The sequence below is a fragment of the Ixodes scapularis genome, unplaced genomic scaffold (genome assembly GCF_016920785.2).
Source record: "Ixodes scapularis isolate PalLabHiFi unplaced genomic scaffold, ASM1692078v2 PGA_scaffold2__306_contigs__length_199485367, whole genome shotgun sequence".
NCBI lineage: Eukaryota > Metazoa > Arthropoda > Arachnida > Ixodida > Ixodidae > Ixodes > Ixodes scapularis.
Window position 1 is genome coordinate 131,031,140 of NW_024609857.1, and position 22,295 is coordinate 131,053,434.

A 22,295-nucleotide genomic window follows, 5' to 3' on the forward strand; every position below is an offset into this window, starting at 1 on the left:
CTTATCGGTACTGTCTTCACTAGAAAGGTTTTCTGCAGATCGTTCCGATGACTCTGATTACGATTCCCGATACTTTGGGCACGCATCGTATTGTTATCGGGTGTCGTTATAAGAGGTATCGGAGATATCGAAACGATCTACTAAAACTTCATACTATTTTCCTTAATTTTGTTCTTTCTAGAACGTCCTCCTTGAATGAAGAAACGTTTCTTTACTCACGACCTCATTCCAGTGACTCGATGGACGCAACAGATAGGAAGAAGGATGCGTCTATTTGATATTTTACTCATTTTTTTTTTCTCAAATCCAGAACGAAGCAGTTAAAAACACTATGCGTTCATTCAGTAGGAAATAATTTTATTTTATTGCGCTTTACAAGATGTAATTCAAAGTCCAAATAGCACAGTCTTTTCTAGTCAAAGATTGGTTTTTGTGTTGCGATTCAGGGCCCCGAAAGCACGACGACGAACGTAAAACCAAACTCGACATTCCTTTGTTAGAGTCTAGGTCTCTTGGTGCTAAACTCCCAAAACACTTAGCTGCTGGTTGTTCGGTTTTCAGCTGCCAACTTTGACTCTTGCACGGAACTGTGGCGAATCTGGCAAAAAGCCTGAGTTTTGGCCTTTCTCTAGCTAGCTAGTCAGGGCCGAGGCAAAGTATCTTGATTCTACCTTACGCCTTGCAGCAAAAAGGTATTTGGCACAAGTTGCCAAGTTATGTTTTTTTTCGACGTGCTGCTTGGTGAGGTATGCCCTGGAAAAGGGAGAAAACAAAGCTGGCCCTACGGTTTGCGACGAAGAAGTTCCCGACACAATTTTCCTCGTGTCCCCAGTCAGCGCAGAGCGATGAGCAAGGATTACAACAAGGCGCGCCATTGAAGAAGCTGTTGTAATCTCGCGCAGATTCGTGGCACAAACATAAAAAGTAAACTACATACAAGAAATATTCCTGACAAAAAAACACACACACACACACACACACAAAAACGCGTTTCTACAAAAAAAAAAAAAAAAAAATACCGAAGCGGAGAGGAAAGAAAAAAAAGAAGGGGGGGGGGGGGGGGGTTGGCAAACACCACACTCCATTGAGTCATACTGGATCCCCGGGAGCTCGAGGGCTATACGCTATGCGCTGAAGTCTATGAGCCGTGGCAGGGGCGCCATTATTCCGCTCTTTTCCTTGGCTTCCACGGCGCGTCTATTTCCACGGCTCACGGCGACGGTAAAGGAAAAAGAGGAAGTTCCCAAGACTCCTGAATGAGCGTTCCCGTAGGCAGTAGCCTACGCTGGCATTCCTGCAGCTCTGTTTACGCGCAGCAGCGCGGGCACACGGACACGTTTTTGGCTCGGCAGCGGCGTAAAATACTTAACTCGTGAAGCTAGGCCCTTTGTCTGTTTCTGAATGGTTTTTATTTGTTTTTACTTCGATGGTTGGAATTTGAGCACAACTCTCATCGCGTGGCGACTCGTGAACGCTGAGCTGGTATGAAGTAAAAGAAAAGCGAAAAACTGCCAAGGCAGATTTTCTTTTTTTTAATAAGAGGGACTGGTCGTCAGCTTGAGGAGAAGTCGACCAAAATGTTGTATTTGGATGTTTTGTATTTATGGATGTTTGTGGTGTAAAATGGATGTTTTGTATTTATGCACTTTTTTGATCCGCACCTTAAAAAATAAAGCTCCGGTCGATAGCCACGGTGATTTTTGCCTGGAAAAAAATTACATGCTCTATCTGTCACGGCAACTCGTGGCCAAGTTAAATTAATTAAGGTACGGAAATAGCTACAAAAAAGCATGTCTTTTTATATCGTACGAGGCGACATGAGAAAAACGTGCAATAACAGTAAAGCATGCAATAATATCCAAGCTGGCGATCACTGCTTCAGCCCTGCCTAATCTGCAGTGGTGATATCTAAATGCAAATGTCGTCAAACTACAGGGTGATTCAAGGAGAAGCCAGCCTCTTTAAATTGACCGCAAAATTCGGTTTCTTAACCTATCGCGCTATGACTTTGTGCAGCGTTGCCCACAGATGGTGCTTTTTTTTTTTTTTTTTTGTAAAATTTGCGAAGAGCAAGCTTACCTGAGAAAAAAGTAAAGAAAGAAAAAGGCTTAGCTCCTATGGAAACGCAGCGAAGCCACCGGTCTTCAAACAACACGGCGCCGTTTTGCACGGGAGACAAGAAATGGCACAAGTGGTCGCGACGCCAACTGCCGCCAACGAACGAGCGTACGACGCCGAGAGACGGCGTCTTTAGCAGACAAGAAACTGCAGTTCCTTGTTGCCACCGCGCCTGTTTTTGTTTCTGCGACTGTCGCCGCCTGCGGAACGCGCGCCGCTTTTGAGTCGAAAAGATCGTATGTTAAAAACGCCGGCTCTCGGCGCCGTATGCACGTTCGTGGGCGGCGTTCGTTGCGCCATCTCTTGCCTCTCGTGCGAAACGGCGCCGTGTTGTTTGGAGACCAGTGGCGTCGCTGCGTTTCCATAGGAGCTAAGCCTTTTTCTTCCTTTACTTTTTTCTCAGGTAAGTTCGCTCCTTGCAAATTTGACAAAAAAAAAAAATGCACCATCTGTGGGCAACGCTGCACAAAGTCGTAGCGCGATAGGTTAAGAAACCGAATTTTGCGGTCGATTTAAAGAGCCTGGCGTCTCCTTGAATCACCTTGTAGATTGGCATGTCTACCCGTGGTCAAGATTCTGGCAAGCGACCTAGGAGACTAGCTATGACGATATTGAGAAGATCCCATATCATGGAATCTTATCTTAAAGTTGGTAAAATTAAATCCTTCGAGTAAAATGAAACAAAAAAAAAAGAAAGTACCAGCACCGGCACGCACTCTCTTTTTTTGTTCAGTCGCGCGCCGTTAGGAGTCTCGCAACCGAGCAGGCGGAATTCTTGTACTTGGTTTTGGATTACGCCAGAGCGCAGTCAAAAGCTAAAAGGTACGCCAACACAAAACATACACAAAAAAAAAGCGTTGTCCCGGTGATTTCTATGAGTGATTTAGCCGCAAAATTAAGCTCAAACGAAAGATGATGATAACCTTCAGATCGTGCTGTCGGCGTTGCGCGACTGGCTACATCGATCGGCCTCCTAGTTACCGTTGTGCCTAGAGATGTAAAATTTCAGGAAATTTTGAACAGCCTAAAAAGAACCTAAGTTTTTGCCAATTTTTTTTTAATTGAAGTTTTCGAGAAAATTGAAGTATGGGGCCATTGAACTCGTATATTTGTTTTCCAGAATCTTTAAAAAAAATGAATTCGGTAGTTATAGCACATAATAACATCAATAATAAAATAGATATCAACAAATTTACAAACAAAAATATCGTTTCTTGGTACAGCTAAAATAACATGATTTGCATTGGCTCCAAATCACTGGGTTATTTTGTGTCGGTTTCGCATTATATAGAATCGACATAACATCTCTCAAATTTGTTTTCACGTTGAGGTTCCAGTGCACATAGATACATTTTCGTATACGTTCACACGCGAGCCTGTTGCGCAGTTTAGTATGTACATTTCCAAATCGAAACCAGTTCCGTTCACACATGTGGCAGACGACGGGGGAATGTGCACCAGCTGACATGCGAGGGGTGCCGATGCCACCAAGTGGACGGTTCCAGATTCTTTGCAGACTCCCAAAAGTGCTTCCTTGTATCAAATTCCTGTAGATGTCCTGAATTTTGTGACGTTAGAAAGCAATTTTCCCAGGTTAAGTGAAAGGTGTTCCGCTCGCTGGGAGATCCAGTCAAATGTGTCCGGCTCTGTATCTTGCATCTAGAAAGTTAGCAGTAACGTGGATGGGCCGCAAACAAAACCCTCGCGCCTGATGATAATCTCTTTTGCTAGGGCGTGTCCTCCGCATGTCAAAGTACTTGTCACCAACTTCGTAATCACTTCAGTCTTAATAGAATAAGGAGCCTCGAGAACGACCGACAAAAAAGGTTTGTCAAATTACAATGCTGTAATGGCCGAGTAAATAGGCTTCACAAGTTCCGAACAGTTGCGCTGGGCTTTCGAAAACCAATATTCGTCCAAGACAGCATGCCACAATGATTTGTTTACTTTTGGATCCTCCAGTATCACGGTCTCTTGAGTGCTTCTTTGTTCCTGAGCAAACCTTGAAGTGAGAAGGTAGCCCCATCCCATCTTGTTTTACTGTGAAGCTTGTGAGTCGTAGAGTTTCGTTTGCCATATTTTCACTCCTACATCTGTTGAAACGAAGGAGAAACTACGCGAATCTGCTTGACATACCAGATCCCTTCTTTAGACATCTGATAAACCTTCTTCAGAAATTCGAGCTTCATGTGATCATTCAGGAGCAGCTTCAGCCCGTGAGCGGCAAACCTAAATGACTTAACATGTGGATATTTATCAGAAACCACTTGACACGCATTTTGAATGTTATTAGCATTGTCAGTGACCAAAACTACCGCTTTTTACTTCAAAACTATTCAATGACTTTACAGATTTCTCCACTTATGTACGACGCAGTGAGCGGTTGGTGCCTGTTTCTACTGATGTGTAGAAGACTGGCTGCGGCGTAGCCACGACGAAGGTCATCACTGCGTCGCCTCAAATGTTCGTACACCCATCAGTAAGCAGCTCAAAGCATGTAGCGCTGTTCGAGGTTTTCCCCACGTGATGTTTAACGGGCTCGTGCTTGATATCAAACAGATGTCCACTCAGGAGATATCGATTGAGCGGTGTGCATGACGGCCGAAGAAGCTTGAAGGCTCCAAGCCAATACTGATTCTTAACCAAAGAAAATGGAGAGTTGGATTAATACAACGCTCTAGACACAAACACACACACATAAATTTCCGCTTGCAGTTCAGGCGTAATCCTATCAACAAACGAAGAAATAATCGTGCATATGTTAGACGTCGGCGATTACCTTACTCTTGGGCCACCTTCTGAGTAACTTGATGTGGGTTCTGACTGGCTTCCAGACGACGTTTGTCATATTCTTTAGAACACACTTCCTTGACATCTTGTGGACACTTTGTTCAGCCAAGAAGATGCCTCGCAAGGAGCGTGGCATACGAAAACCCGTGATATACATGGCAGTACTTCCAAACTGTCTGCTTTTAGCCTGCATTCGACGATTGGCACACAGTAAAGTACTTTCAGACGTTAGACCGCGGCCGAATAATTTTTTTAGCCTCTCGGGAAGTTACGAAGCAGAGCGCCAAAATATGGAAGCGCTATTTTAAAACGACGATGGCAATCTCTGGCCGGTATTTCGCTAAGTTGCGTTTCGGTTCTCTCAAAATGAAGCCGAAAACTGCACAAAACAGTGACTTCGTAAAAAAAAAAAAGAAAAAGAAAGAATCACACCTTGAATTGTTTTTTTTTTTTTTTTTTGTGTGTTTATGCCATTAAAATTAATTTTTCCTTTAATTCTCTTGGTTTTTTTCTTCAAGCCGTTACAGCTCTAAATTTGCTCTGACGGCATAATAATTTTTCTTACCCATGCTCTGCCGCGCACTCCCTTTTTATTTATACACTTGATCTCTCTCACAGATGCAGTACGGTGCATGGCGCAGACTGAATAGACCCTTCCCGAAATTCAGTCTGGCCACTTTGATCACCATCATCATCATCGGAAAAATGGCATATGTGTCATACCAATGGCGGCTTTCTATTTACTGATGAAGGAACATGCTGAAGATACTCCTAAGCTGAGGATTCGAGGCCTATACATTCTAGACGTTAGCACGTTGCAAAACCGGAATTGAATGCAAGCGCTGCGTAAGTGTTCATTTCTCTAATTCGAGCCCAGTGAACCTGTTACTGGCACAAAATAGACTTCGAAACCCCTTGACTTATAGAACTTTACCAAGGCGTCTGTCTGGGTCGGCGCTTCGTTCTGACTGGTTGCATCGTTGTAAGAATCTACACTGGAAGAGATTATCCAGAAAAACCTGTATAGCGAAAAGTTTATTCTCGTCTGCCGTTGACATGCAAAAGTGACGGTGCCCGATAAAATACTGCAGGCTACGGGTTCATTGCCGCCATTCGTATGGCAAAAGTTAAACCGCCATTTCAGCCACCAGATGGCGCTGAATTTCGGAAAGGGTCTAAAATAGCAGGCAAGATCGTAAAAATAATGGCGTTATTTTATTTATTTTTATTTTACGGCAGTTAGTTCGGACAAGCGCTCTTTAACGTGTTATGTCGGTGCTAATTTATATCTACCATAGCCTCCTCTATACTCACAGAGCCTGGCATTTCGACGACGGCGCCATAGAGCGTCCGCTAGCAGATTTGGAGCGTGAGGATCTGGTAGCACAAAGCATTTCCCGGGGAGCCTGTAGTCAGCGCACAGCTTTTGCAGGGGCGAGGAGCCGAAACATGGTTTTCCAAACCCGACGAGAAAAGAAGTGGTAGCGCAGGATCGCTATCTCTAAACTTGCCAATAAGTTGACTCCTTCATTCTCCAGTGTCAATAAACGTCTTTTCACTCACTCACGCGAGGAGCCCGAGCGAATATTCCATCGCTCGGTACAAGTATGTTTGGGCGTCTCGCCGCAGCGGGGCGCCCGTTACATGTCTCTCCTCTCATCCGTTGTGTGTCGGTCTACCTTTTGACTTTCGTCTCATGGCGATCTGCCAGGCTTTGTCAGTATCGAGGAGGCTACGCATCTACTCATGTTCCGCAAGGAGCCATGTTTGTTCATGTCACCTACACAGGGCTGCGCGGGTTTCGGCATCGTCCCCAATTCTGGATTGTGTACAGATCCACTTGTTTCTCATTCAGGACATTATTTAGAGACTTAAAGAGACCATGAAATGAGCTTTAAAGTTCTTTCTTCCTCGCTTTCCTTCTCAACTCAAATGCGAAACGAGAAATCACGTGGTCGTGAAGTGTTCGGGCACCGGTACGATGACTCCTAGCTTCTACCGTTATTTTTAAGCACACCGTGGAACTTTTCATTTGCATGCGATGATAAGTGCCGTCACAGCACTCACTGGCCACGAACGCGAGTTCAAATAATCGCCGAGGGATCGATTGTGAACGAGCGCATACGCCCATGTGACGCAGTTGTCCAATGCGGCTTCCTTCACTCGGCTAGGAGAACTTCCGATTCGAGCAGAGAGGCATACTTTACGTCAGGGACACGTGTATTTACACGTTGGTGGCTGAGTCCCGTCCAGTCGAGGAGAAAGGCAGACCCGAGTTTTCATCTTTGCTTTTTTGTACAAAACTGGACGCACTAGAGCGAAAAGAGATTCCTGCTCGGGTTCTTTAAACATTCAAAACTATTCAGATCGTCAGGCAAACACCACCACCACCATTTAGAAAAAAAATAAAAAATAAAAGTCATTTTATGGTTTGTTCAAAAAGGCTCTGAAAAGAAAAAAAAAATGTTTTCTTTTATAAGGTGTGGGCGGGACACGCGTGTCGAGAAATAACGTTTACGCAAAAACATAAAATAATTTTAGAGCAATATTGACAGACAGAGATTTATTTGAAATTCTGCGCGCAAAAGTTCATGAGGTCACGGAAGGGTCCTACCCTCTTTCCATCTCAACGTAAAAGCGAAGCCGATCTACTCGCCTCCACGCGCGCGAAACGCCGAGAGAGAGAACCGGTGGAAAAAAGGTTATTATACCGGTTAAATCGCGACTCGCGCCGTCAATATTGGTGTAATTTTTTTTTTTCGCGTAAACTTAATTTGTTTGACACGCGTATCCCAACCAGTCTAAATATATAAAAAAAAAATATATATATATATATATATATTTTTTTTTTAGCTTTTTAAGGGCGTTTCGCACACTCGGGTCGAGTCCGACCGCGTGCAACCACGACGGCTGCGCAACGTACGGGTTGCCATGGTAAAAGCTGCGCCGGCTCCAACAAAACCGTTTTATATTCCGTTTTGTTGGAGCCGACGCAGCTGTTGCCACAGCAACCGTACCTTGCAGTCGCACTCGGACGCACTCACGCGAGCGTGTGACCTGTATCCTCTCGGGTAGGAGTGTCACATTATATACACAGTTTCACTTGAAGTCTGGCCGCATCCGACCCTACGATTCGATATAGGAGCCAATCCAACAGCACCAAAAGTGTATCGTCACGGCGCTCGTTTCCTTTGTGGGCTGACTATAACCGGCTAGACCAATCTCGTACAGCCTAAAGTCCCTCGATACTCTTTTAGAAGTAACGACAACCAACACAAATGACCGAGCACATTCCGTGGGAATAAAATGGCGTCATTCGGTTCAAACCTCTGCTGCGCTCCGCCCATTCGCTTCCTAAACCCTGCACTGTCACGCAGTCGGCGCTTTAAAGAAGGTCGCTACTTGTAGGAAGCTCTTATCTAGGGTACAGTGGCTAAAACGGGTAGTGTAACGAACGAAACCGGAGAAGCGGCACAGCGTTGGAAGACGGCCGCGGGTGGGCACTGGCGCTTGTAGCACCGTCGTTCCGGCTATGGCTCCGGCTTGGCCGCTTGGTCAGCTTGGCTCCGGCCAACTGCGGCCGATTCGCAGCTGCCGACTACACTGTCGCCTGCTAGTTTTACATTTTATTCGCCTACGAACACAAACCATGCCCTTGAAAGTTCACTTGAAACAAATTATTGTTTTTCAGGTATTTATATTAGTTATGAAGCGTGTTAGGGTGCCTCTATCTGGCGGCCGATGTAGGCACCCTAACGGAGCTGCGGATCGAATCGCCACCTACACCGTCTTCCAAGGAGCGGCCGTTCCCGATGCATGGTGAAGGCTACGCGGTAACTACACTACCCCCTTTAAGCCACTGTATCTAGAGACTTTAGTAAAGCCAGCGTTGAAGGTGTTACCGAAAAAACAAAGTAACGAAATGCGTTGCTCGTTACTTGCAATATAAAGAAAGGAGTTACCGACCTACGTTACATAAAAATAAAAAGAACGCGTTACGGTTACATTATAAAAAGTAGCGTGCGTTTCTTTTGCATTACCTTTTTCTTATAAACTGACGTTAACGGCGTTTTTTTTTTCTTGTGGCGACAGTATTTTTTGACACTGGGACAAACGGCGTGGGCGTTCTTTTTTTTAAAGTGGGATTTTCTTTGAGAGGGGAAAAGACGGGCACAATTTTAAAAGTGTATGAAAAGAACGCAATAATTAACGACTTGGTGCCTATACCACAGAGTAATATAGTAAACGTAAAGAGGAGGACACAGAAGCCGATTCGCGGCCCAGATAGTGTGTCTAATGTCCTCCGCTATGTGGCGCTTTTCTGTAATTTGGTTAATATTAATTAGAACTCTTTCTATGAGAAGCATTAATTTTTTTAAGTTGTTATGCTTTAGAAATATTTAAAGTATTTAAAATGAATAAATAGAGTTAATCAAATACGTCACAAAAACCACGTGATGAATGGCGCCCGCCATGGCCTGCCTGCCTGCACGCCGTCGCCTCTGCATTCAACATTCTGCATGGCCTCTGCTCGTCCGTCCCTCGTTCGTCCGTGCCGTGCGTGCCGTCCATCTGCGCTTTCTGCTGCATCATGTTCGGTCGACTTTGCATCAAACACGGTGACGCATGATAGCCCGCGTGCTCGCATGCTCGGCGTGAATTTGTGGATCCGATCGGTTTGAGTTTCTCGCGCTGTTGTTTCCGCCGGGCTGTCGGCCCTTGATCGTTTGTGTATCTTCATTTTCGATGAGATTGTTTTAAAAAAGAACTTAATTCACGACCCTGCACACGACAATGTCCATGGATTTACAGAAGACGGTGTTGAACGAATCTTTAACATTGCAGTAGAGCCTTGGTTGTTGTGCTCTCTGGAATTTCCAGGAGGTGGGGTGGGCTTGGCCATTTGCATACACTGTTGGGCACACTCCAACAACTTCTTCTGTTAAACGCAGTCTCCTCAGTTCTCTCATTCGGAAGCTTAAGACTGTTGGCTTCACAGTAAAGGCTGTGGTCTGTCATTTGGGGGCTTCAAACGTAAGCTTGGCCAACCAATTTGGTGTGTGTGTTGATAAACCATTTTTTGAAGTTGACAGCGAATATGTTTACTTTATCTTTGATGTCCCGCACCTCCCTAAAACAACCAAGAGCAATGTCCAATCACACAAACTTTGCATTTAAAATGAGGTCATTGAGTGGTCCCATATTGTTGAATTTTATCGTTCTACCCATGAGATGAGCTTGCCATTGGCTCCAAAACTTACTGAGAGAAACATTTTTTACAAACCTTTCAGTAAAATTGAAGTAAATCGTGCCGCACAGGTACCGAGTGCCTCACTCTTTCTTGCAATCATATCCCTTGTTTATATCAAGGAGCTTCCTGAGGCAGCCATGGCTACAGCCTATTTCTGTGATAGGAGGTACGCACATTTTGATTGTCTAAATAGCTCACAATTCAAGAAGACAGCGCAGAAGTTGCGTCATACCGTTCTGAACGGAGAATCTGAAATATTCGATTTCCTTCACCAGCAACTCGGATGGATTTCAGCAAAGCAGTTCCGAAGTAGGAGGCAGCCACAAGCCATCATAGGGTGGCAAGTTACTATATAAAAAGTGTCCTCATGCTCTGGGATGAGCTTTCAAACAGTCATGACTTTAAGTTCTTACTTACATGACGCCTGCAGCAAGACCCACTTGAGAAACTTTTTGGAGCTATAAACGACAAATGCTGGGCTGCAACACAAACCCAAATGTGCATCAGTTCACCTTCGGACTAAAACACATAGAAATAATGAATCTGTTCAAACTGTCGAACAATTAAAACGTAGAGGATGACAAGGTTGACCTCCTCAAGGAGTTGCCAATATCTTCGCACCATGGATGTTCAATTTCAGACAATGTTGAATGTCGACCTTCCAATTGATAACTTCCCGCCACTAGAGGATATTTCTGAGCTGGCATCAGACATCAAGTATAACGTAATTGATGACTCGTCCACTTATTACGTTTGGGGCTATTTTATAACGTTTGTGCTTGAACAGACAACCCATAGCTGTGGCTGTTCTCAACTGTTATGAGATGAGTCTGATAACTCGACCAGGCCTCACCAGTACTTTCTTGTGCTTAAAGCGTACCACGTGCCAGGAAAACTCTTCGGGAACTTAGTAGTACCATCACAGGCTGCCTTTAATTTCATTCAGCAACTAGAAAATCACTTTCTTCCTATAAAAGAGAATGTGGCACATGTTCGAGGAGTGTATGCCGCTTCGTATCGCCCATTTTGAGGTCTGGGTGGTTTTAGCCTTCGCTCAGAGGAGTGCCACAAAAGGTTTTTAAAAATGTTTTGCAGAATACGTTTGTGTTGGCATGTTCGATTACTTAACCGGAACTTGGACAAAGTTAGGTTGCACTATTCAGTGGCTGGTGAGCAACTAGACAGGTTTAATTGTTAATAGTGTATTAACGGAGGCAGTTGCCAAACCAAAAACTGAAAGTGCTTATTAATTGGGCGGTGCTGCTTGCACTGCTAACATTTGTTTCCCCCTTTCCATCAAATGAGTATCACGGCTCCATATCAAAAATACTTATTCACTTTCTACAGAATTTTTATAGCAAATAATGAATTGACGCTAAAAATATTCGAAATAAAATGTATCCACTTTCGTATCCACTGTCCATAGTTTTTTTGCCGCTTTTTTCCGAAGCCACACTTCTTTTCTGGAAAAATTAGGAGAATGTTTAGGGATGTTGAATCTTGTCAAATTTCGAATAGAGCTCTCATTGTTTCGTAATAGCTTGCCCGCAGTAAGTTTGAGGCTATGCAATTTGGTGTTTTTTTATATTAGCCTGAAATTGGGAATCTGTACTATCCGGTCTGTGCTTCGCACTCTTATTATACTCTTATGACTGGCAATGATAGTGATGTCTTATTTATTTCTGCACTTACTTCCCGTGCCCTAGTCGGCGTGAAAGTGAATGGATCATTTAGCATGTTCTCTGTGGAAAGTTTTTGTTAACTTGGTTCCGTTAAGAATTCATTACGAAGTGTACGATATGCCGAACTCCTTCATATTAATTAATTTTTGCGAGTATCTGTTTCGTATAAAACATACAGAACTTCTTAAGTAAATCATGTATACATGAATGTGGTCCAATAAAATGTTTTCAAACCACTTACTTTTGTTGACCCTAAAATGCTCCACCAGCTAAGAGTCAATGTGGCGATTGTGTAACTTCAATGTTTTTACAATAGGAAAATAACAAGAAATACACCTCTGTTTCGTGAAGTAAGTTGAAATACTGTTTGACACATTTGGCACGGATTTTATCGTAATAATTAAAATAAGAGTGTGTCAGTATTAAAAAAAAAAACACAAAAAACAGCGGCTTCGGGAGTCGAGGAGCTCCCGAGAGCCGAGCGAGGAGCGAGTCAGAGAGGAAAGAAAGAAAGAAAGAAAAGAGAACCAGAACAGAACCGCCCAAACCGAAACCGAAACTAACTTGACGGGAACCGGAATCAGATTGTGCTTAATGCCGCCCGCTAGGAGCTCTACCTGTTACTGGTCTATCTGGGCCGCTGGGACCTATGGCAGTGTCCGCTCTTTACCCTGTGTATATTACTCTATACCTATACTTCGTTCCCGCTTAAGTCCGGACGCAGCCCACACTACGGGCTTATGGGACCAAGCAAGCGGCGTCAAAAGCACAAGTCACTGGGCCTTATATGTACCATTACGAGAAAAGGCGTCGGCGTCGTGCCCAAAAAATGGTCGCAGCAATTCGTCATCAAGCATTTTGAAATCGTCATCCTAACTTCACGCCATGGTTTCGCCGGATGAACACCCACCTATATTAATTTGCTTTATCGCCGAAGAACATTTCTGGCATAATGAGCGAAAACGAATCGTTGTACTGTTTTCATGATCAGCAGTGTCATGTTCATGTTTCTACGCACCGTCCTGGCGTCACGTGACGCCTCAATGTCACGTGACGTCATGACAACACCTGCCTCACGGTATCGCCTGACGTTGTTAGGTCGCGCAGCGTCGCTGTGCGACGTGACCCGACACGACAATGTGCACGTCGTGGTGTCAGCTCACGCCAGCTAACAGGTGACGTAAGCGGCGTGACGTCAGCGGCGTGACGTCAGCGGCGCGACGTAAATCTGGAATCTTTTGGCGGAGTGCCGAAAGCGGCCCGCGTCGATAGGGAGCGCCTTCGACGGCGCGAAACCCGCCAAGTGTCCCACCAACTGCTATCGCAGTACTAACAAGTGCGCGCCACGGGAAACTTGGCGTGCCGAAAAGCCGCTTTCCCGCAAGAGCCTTGGATCGTTTCTGTTCACGTGACTTCTTGTCCGCAAATGAGGAGTCGGCGACAAAAAAGAAATGGAATGCCATATTCTGGATCCGCCAGTTTAGTTAGTGCAGGTTGAAGTGGTTTCCCTTGCCGTTGAGGAGGTGCGGGCGTAGTCCGAGGCACGCACGCTCCTCTGGCTTCATAGACTTCGCCCACGACTATACACGTGTGGCTAAGTATAGTGCCGTCGCCGAGGATCGGATAGCCGCAGCTTGGCTTGACCAGGACGACTCATATTACAGTCACTTCCACCTGACGCGTGTCCGTCCGCGAACGCGTAAACACGGGTCGGTGGTGGGTAGGCGTTCAGGGGCGATATATATGATTGGGCGGTCCATCGGGTTTCTTCAATATACCTTGCGCCATATCGACGCGTTGAGTCCTGCTATTGAGTGTTTTATTTGACTGACCTGCCGTTTTGTTTGTTCGGGTTTGCGAAAGTTCGATTCGGGAAATCGCCACACAGATATTAGTGCTGCGGGAATAAACAATCTAGGAGGGGCCCAGGACAGGGTGCGCCGAACGAAGGTCGTTCAGCGGGTAACTGAAAGGTTGCCTCAGAAACATAACAACGGCCTACGATCGCCTGTCGAAAGGATATTCGCGCTTCGAAAGGATTCATCTTGGTGTCTCGCAGATCAATCACACAAACTGAATTTCTATGATTGTCTTTGGATCATTATTATTTCTGTTTGTTTTTTTCAGCAATGTTTTGCGACTTAACAATGAACAGGCAATTGATCTAGCTACCATTAAAATGATACGAATCTACATTCCGAAAAATATCTCGCACAGGAATTGTAGAAGTGAGCCTTATTTTTTGTTTTTATGTCATGAATTACTACTGAAATAAACGTTTTTTTTATGGTTTGCTCAATACACATATCAGGACTCCTACAAATTATATAAGGTGTATATACAGTATGTTATTAGGGCACCTAATACGCTCTCATATGTTTATTGGACATATTCGTATAAAGATTTGTCACGAGGGAAAGCGATTTTTACACTTCCTTCGGTATCTTGGAGGCATCTCCTCTTCTTTCTCCTCCCACTGCACAAAAGAAGGAGATATTTCGCACCAACCGTGACGAATTGACCGTCGTTCATTTTCTTTTCTCCTAAACGAAAAAAAAACACGCCAAAACGGGGGCATAACTAAAAAAAACTGACGTTAAAAAAAAAAAAAAAGAAAAACACGCGGTGTTTGGAGAGGGCAAAAAGATATGAATGATGTCAAATGAGCTCGCCTATCTTGAAACAAACACTCAAATGATACGAAGCGCTCGCCCTTCCGAGACTCCGCAATCTATCATCATACTGTTACGTTGCGGTATGGAAGCGGCTAAGGAAAACAACGAGAAAGTATAACGACCCGGTATACGAGGAGGTGAGCATCAACCCGAGAAATTGCTAGCGCCCCAAAAAAAGACCCAATTTCTGACAATATTTTATCTTTGCGTCTTTTGTCCCGTTCTGGGGATACAGCTTTGACTGAGGGCAATTGAGGTTTCTATGCTGGGACCAAACGCCTCCTGGCAGTGGAATTCATTTCAGTTCTATACAACCTTATTTCCAACACGGTGCTTATTCCTCAAAGAAAAACCTGTCACAGGCACCTCGAGTGTATAACCAAGAGGGGCCGATCGAAACAACCAATCATGGTTGCTTTTCAGGAAGTATGACATTTAAAGGGGCGATGCAACGATTTTTGTACTTTGCGCAAATACCGCTTAGAACAGATCCCTGACGTTAATGACCTGTGAAACACCCGTTCGTTTTTCATCACGCGCCTTAGAAGGCGCAGAAAAAATTGAAGAAAAACGAGCAGCTTTCATTCCCCCAAATCCCACCCAGAATAAGCGGCCACGTAATATGGAGCCTATTTTACGCTGCTGAGTTACAGACATTGTTATGGTTCGGCTATTGTCGTCATTGCAGCGATTGGGCACGGGCCACTACGCGAATACCTCTCGAGCTGTCGATTATGAAGAGCCAAATCGAGAGCCCACGCAATGCTCTGATCCAATCTATGAGCCGCTTTCAAATCAAATCACTGGGCGGTACTGCAACCGCCCAGCTGCGTCGTGAAACTTTGCGAGGAAGAGATTGAATAAAAAAATGAAAGCTGGTTACAACTCCCTGTAACGCCAAATTAGAGCGCAGCTCTTGCAGACAAGGAGGGGAAGGTACGGAGAGGGGGCTATGCCCCTCGTCCTCTCCCGCTCGCCCCCATTTAAGAGAAAAGTTTCCGCCAAATGTAGCGGTAAAAGTTCCCCGCTAAATTTAGCCAGAAAAATTTTCCGCTAGATTTAATGGGGAAATTTTTCCGCTAGACTTAGCGGGGAGTTTTTCTGCTAAATTTAGCGGGGAAAATTTTCCGCTAAATTTTTCCGCTATATTTAGCGGGGAAAATTTTCCGCTAGATCTAGCAGGGAAAATTTTCTGCAAGATTTAGCGGGGAATTTTTTCCACTAAATAAAGCGGGGAAGATTTTCTGCTACATTTAGCGGGGAAATTTTTCCGCTAAATTTAGCAGGGAATATTATCCCGCTAAATTCAGCGGGGAATACTTTACGCTAAATTTAGCGGGGAAAATGTTTCGCTAGATTTAGCGGGGAAATTTACCCATCATGCACCGCGCGGTTACGCCGACGGCGACGCCGACGCCGCTCAAGCCGGAAACGGGCGCCTAAGAACTGGGCTCTAAAATGCTCGCTTTTGTCCTTGAAATTACAGCGCAACAAAGGAGTTTCTTGTCCAGTGCCGTTTTGTGCGAGTATCCTTGAGTCCCACTAGTGCCAGCGAGCTCTTGAGAAGTGGAAACATTCAAATTTAATATCTTTGCACCGCCACTTTAACCTGAGTATGCGAGCCGATTCCTTATAAATTACGGCGATAACAATGGTGCTTTTAGTTTTCGATATATTGGTTAAGCTTGAAGGCCGATCGCTTTACTTTTCCATCGAATGTATTACGATGCACTCATATTCCTATGTATTACTACGTGCTTACTTGATCGCTGTAACCAGGTATTATTCCTTAATACAAAAAATAATCTTTTTATCACTATCCGTTTGTTTGTCCTCTCACTGATGACAATGCTGGATATCAGGTATGATCAGATTGTCTTAACACGTGTGTCATGTAAAATTGCTTAGGATTTTTTTCTCTAATCATTAAAAGAACATGGTTGCGTATTTCCTACACTGTTTGCTGACTATTCCATATACCTGTGGCACATTTCCAGGGTTTCGTCACACACAAAACATTGTAATGGAAATGTAAAATGAAACAAAGAGACACATTCTTTCCCTTTCTTCGATCGATTCAACGTATGCTCCAAGAAAGTGGGAGAGAAAAAGAGACGAGAGCGGTGGCGTCAAAATAGCGAGCTCTGGTTGGTAGGATTAGTGGGTAGACCGAAAGCTGGTTGCCTTTGCCTCCAATCCACTCGTCGAACGCGTTAAAACGCGGAATGCCGGCTTCCGGCGTTTGGCTCAAGCATTCGAACGCGATTGACGAGTGCCATGGAGACGAAGGCAACCAACTTTAGGCCTCCCCAATAACCATTCGAACCAGAGCTGGAAGTTTTGACGTTCCCGCGCGGTCTCGTCTTCTCCTCTCTTTCAGTTTCTTATCGCAGTAATGGGGAATTGCGTTAGAACAGAAGCTAACTCAGGTTTCCCAACTGTATAAGAAGCGTGGCGTAGTGCAAGGGTAGAAGGTAGCAGAGCTGGCTACCTGCCAAACATCTGCAGCGCCAACAACCTGCCAACTTCTTTCAGATGTTTACACATGTCACGCGTCACCATGGGACAAGTCACCCGTTCACAAGGAGGTTATAGTGGGGAGGAGCTGGCTTCCGTATTCTCCATATATGAGGCGAAGTGTAATTGAAATAGGCGTTGCCACGAATTCTGCCGTTAGTCTCTTGGCCAATAAAAAAATTGGTTAATGGGCGCCACCATATACGTGTAGGACAAACAACCGCGTTGCCACGGCATTCCGATGGCAGAGCGGTTGTTTCACCATATTTAGAAGGCGGCGTCCGCTAAATCTGCGCCGAACAGGTGGGATTCAGAACCCAACATTTGCGTGGCCAGAAGGAAGTCGGCGTGCGGCGGACAAGCCTAGACGGCGCGCTAAGAGCTAGGAGCGTTGTCAAGAGCCAGTCGCCATGGTGCGACTTCGGAAAGCGAGCATATGCGGCGCCGTAGGCACGAACGCTGAGCTGGCATCGGGTTGAGAATGCCGTAGAAGCTTCCAGCACGGGTTCGTTCTCTTTCGCACTGCTGCGACCGCGATTGCGCGTCGAAACTTTTTTGGGTGCGCCGATTGTATCGAAAGCCAGCCGTGACAGTGGGCAGACGGAGCAGACTGCAGGCACGGAATAGGCGGAGCCTAAGCCTAACGCTGCCCACCGAGCCGACCCAATGACCGATCGGCAAGCAGACAATGAGAGCAGCATTGGTGCGCAAGGCAGTTGGGGATTTATTTATTTTCTTCTTTCGGCGTCGATGAGCATGACGTCATGCCGGGTCCTGGGGTATTTAAACGTTCTTGCCGTACACAATGCTCTGTACCCTCACTCTGTGAACCCTTCGTGTCATCACCAGAGAGAAAAAAAAAAAAGAAGAAAAGTAAGAGGTGGGAGAGAACGATGAGGCGACACTTCGAAAAGTGACATGGAGGTGCGTGCCAGGAAGGCGAATATTGAATCCGAGCGTCGGATACGTCTCTCATAAAATGCAAATATGCATATCAATGTTTGACCGATATATCAAGATATAAGAGTGCATTTTTTTCTTCCCCAGTATGGATAACGGTTGGTCATTTTTTTATATTACCTTAGCACCAAGGAGCATGCTACGAGTGTAGCTATTCGAGCTGCACTTGCATACGCCTGCAGCGCAAACTGTTCCAAAGCAAAAGCCTAAAACAAAAGATATCTTACACGCGCGTTAGTACGCGTCATTTTTTTGTTATTTACTTTAAATATTTTATACGGGGAAGGCGAGCGTGTATACGTGAAACTAAAGGGTGTCGCTCGTCTTGTTCGCCATTCCTTTTTGTCCTCGTCTTTGTTAGCGCTTTTAAATTTTATGTCATGAACCAACTCGCCCGCTTCGCCACTTTAGTATCGCTAAACGTTTGTGATGTTAGAACGTTTCACTCATGCAAAAGAATTGCCTAACAGTTTGCCATACATATTTTTTTTGGATGTTCGTTCATTGTTAGTTGCTCGCGTACATTATCGGGAAAACCCCCTCTCCTAGGAGAATGATACAGCTGGTGAGAAAGGCCAAGACACCCTTCCGCGAGCGAGGAGTAGGTGTCTTCATAGGGACGAGTCTTCAAGCCTCGTGGCTAGGGGCGCGGGGGGTCGGACGGGAGATGTCCCGAGCGCCGGTAGCGGGCGTCTGTCATCCGGTGCAGTGTGAATAAATGAAAATACATTCAAGAAAGTCGTCTTTGCCACTGCCTCGCCATCGATGTAAGCTGCAGCGATCGGGGAGATAACTTTCGACACTTGGCGCAGTTCCCCAACGCAATATGAACTCTAAAACGTGTACGACACAGAAATGGTACACGAGCACAAGCCGGTACGGTGCTCATCCAGGTCGATACGGGCAGGGGGCAGGATTTTTACCCGGGTTCTTGTAGCTTACAGCGCTGGTTGGGCACAAATAAAAGAGCGCCGTGACTACTCCAACACACAGGCGCTCACCAGTTTCTTGTCGAAGCTGGGCGTCCGGGAGTCCGGGTCTTCAGCCAGTACAGTGGCCGCGGCTCTGGAGGCCGACGACGTGGCGTCCCCGGGGAAGGCGCCCCAGACGCCGAACTCGGGGTCCTCCTGCTGCCGCCTGAGGTGCTCTTTCTCGTCGGGACTTCGCACCAGGGTCCCATAGGAGCCGAGGGCCGCCCTAGGAAGTGGAGTGTCCGCGAAGCGGCCCACGGGACGGGGTCGGACCTTGGTCCGCCCGCGCTCCGGCTTGCGGACGATCTTGCCGAAGGCCGCCTTCGAGTTGCCGGGGGCCCCTGGGTAGAAGTAGACGGCCTTGTTGCCCACGTCGGGTGCCACGTAGCCGAACGGATAGGCCGCCGGGAACTGCGGGATCTCGTTGGTGAGCTGACTGTGGCGGGCCATCCGGTGCATCTGGCGCCACATGGCCCGTAGCTGGGCACAAGAGGGCTCCGGCAGCGGCGCGGGGAGCTGCTCGATCTGACGACGGTCGACGCGCAGGGGCCCCGAGGGGCCCAGGGAGTCGAAGACGGCCGCGGCCGGGGATCCGTTGCCCAGGAAAGAGCCCCAGATGAGGAGCAGAATCCGCAGGAGCGGGACCGGGCAAGTCATCGGGATCGATGGGGTTGGCGGCGGCGAGATCCTGCTCGAGCTGGCCCAAGGTTCTGGAGGGGGTCAGCAGCGACTGTGGCACTTGCTGCGATAAAAAAAAGGGGACAAGCTTAGGTCAAGAAGCGGTTTTGTGAGGATGTGAATACGACATAACGAATCGTAAATGTAGCGCCACAAGTTTTAATAGCAGACCACGAGGCTGCTTTGATATGTCGTTCGATATATAGACGCAAGATATGACACGGATAAAAGCAAAACTTTCAGCCTTTCCACTCTGGTTTAGAAAACCAGCGAAGCTGTACTGGCTCCTACTCCACCTCTGGGCGCAAAAAAAAAAAGTTGATCTGACTGACTGACTGACTACTATGGTGGGAATAAAGTAATGGCCGGCCGCAAGTCGGCAAGTCGGAGTGGAAAGGCTGGAAAGGTTGCCGCCATCTATGAGAGACGGCGGAAACCAGAGAACCGCCAAGCCGGTTGTCTGGTTGCCGCTGTCGCTCATAGATGGCGGTAGCTGTCTGGACTGTCGTGTCGACATTGTTTTGCTGGCGGAAACGATCCTGGGAAAACTATCTCTTAACAACTCCGTTGTACAAAAAAAAAAAAAAAAGAGGTTTGATAGTTGCCGCAGCGGTTTGAGCGCCTCGGCTGAAATCTGTACGGCTGACGTTGGTGCAATTTGTAAAAAAAATACAAGACACACAACTTTTTTTTTTACACGAAAATTGAGGCTTTTTATGCTGGCTGATCAGATATACTGTGGTCGTAAGGGCTGGACACCATAGGGTGAATATGTTGTGAACACATAATGAATTTCTCTAACGGCGTTCGCTATTCTCGTAGCTTCAAAACAGTGTCTGTTTAACAGCGCGCAAATCAAACTTGACGCCGGGCGAAGTTCGCCGGATGTCCGCCGCATATTCGCCCTATTAGTCGAGTGCAATTCTCTGAATTGGCCTTCGTTAATGCATTGTGGAATGTTGTCTTTAGGTGTTCTTGACTAACGATGAGTTGCAATTCCAGTTGCTGGTGCTAAGGCTAATACACAAATACATTCACGACAAAGCACGACAAAGTCATGCCGGCGTTAACAGTCTTCATGACGCAGATGCTGTTGCTCCTGTTCACGGCTTCACCAAGTACCTCGGACGGCAATGGGGCCTGCCCTTCGTCATGGTCGGGGGAGCATCCGTTCAACACCGACTCAGCAGCGCAAGAGGAAGCTCCTGCTGCCTCACTCCTGACGTGGCCAACGTGGTCCCTCACCGACAACAACCGCAGGATGGCGCACCGTGGGACGTTTCCGTTTCCGTCCGTCGGCTGCCTTCAAAAGCATCTTCCACCGCTGCAATCACTGGGGCACGACTAAGCCATGCCGGCGTTAACAGTCTTCATGACGCAGGTTAGTTACATGCAAAACGCAAATTGGAAACAACCAAATAACACCCTACCTTTTGAAATGTCGTGCCCCATCGACATGAAGCGCCTACTAACCCTTTCGTGCGACGCAGTCATTTTTGTATTTTCATGCTAAGCCTGTACCGAGTTTCTTAGAGTCTTGCTGCTGCTTTCCGGCGACGTGGAAAGGAACCCAGGCCCTATGTCTCTAGCCCAAATAGAAGAATTCAATAATCTTAAAGACACTGTTACTAAACTTCAGGCGAGTCATTCTACGCTTCAGCAGGAAGTCACTCAGCTTATAGAGCAACAAAAGCAGTACGAAGCGACCGTTTCGGCCCTTGAGGAACGCGTAGACCAGCTCTCGAGTGAACTGAATTCCCGGAAAGAAACAGGTGATTGCGATATATCTACTGCACCTCACCTTACGGAGGCTTTAAACGAGCTGTCTTAATTAAAAGCGCGCTGCGACGACGCGGAGGGCAGATCCCGCCGGCGTATTGTGAGACCCCCCACGGCAGAGCCCCGCGAGAGAGAAAAGAAGGAGAGAGAGGAGGAAAGGGAGGAGAGAAGAGTACCGCGATTGGCTGGCGCAGTCACGTGGTACGCGCGCGCTACGGGCTGTTCTAAGCTGCGTGCAGCCCCCCTCCCCCCCGCTACCGCCGACGCGAGCAGACGCCCTGCCGTTTTGTTTTGGAGCACTCCACGCCCCAGTCGAAAAAGTGCATTGGTGCAGTCCTAGATATTGGAAGGTATCGTTAGTGTGAAACTGGATAACATACGCGCACAGGTCTCAATGCTGACTGGGCAGCTACGCTACGGCCGTTTTATGCTTTCTGCCGTAACGTTCGCGTACTCCAGGGCGGAAGGGTGTGTTTAGGCCTAAGGACCCGTGACCGCTGCCAGCGTTCCGAAGTCATTTACGGCCTGGAAATAAACCCAGCTCGTTTGGCTTTCGCTAAAACGTCCAGTGTAGCTAATGTTTTATTTCATTCGAACGACGCGTTGCTGCGGTGTTGTGTAGTCTGCCCTACAGCGATGCCCAACTCGCCGCTTGGCAGCATTATTCACGGGTGTAACATCATTCGCCCGTTGCTGGCCTCAACAGGAATCGCGCCAGGTACGTATGAGACGCCAACGGAGCACAAGCGGTGATCTGGACCGCGAGTGTACGTCTGAATTGTGCTTTGCATATACACTGTCACGCCTCTGCAAGAATCAATCGCGCTCCCCGCAGCTAGTCGAAATGGAAAAGTGCATTGTCAAGCCTGTAACC

The 22,295-nt window shown here is 46.6% G+C and overlaps 1 protein-coding gene across 1 annotated transcript in view; it reads right to left on the reverse strand.

Moving 5' to 3' along the window:
* Window positions 1-19,621, reverse strand: part of LOC115329097 — a 125,536-nt gene extending 105,915 nt beyond the window's left edge. Inside the window, exon 1 of the mRNA XM_040218027.1 lies at window positions 18,995-19,621. Within this exon, the coding sequence (XP_040073961.1) occupies window positions 18,995-19,621 (627 nt within the window). The remainder of the gene's footprint in view (window positions 1-18,994) is intronic.
* Between the last annotated feature and the right edge of the window lie 2,674 nt (window positions 19,622-22,295).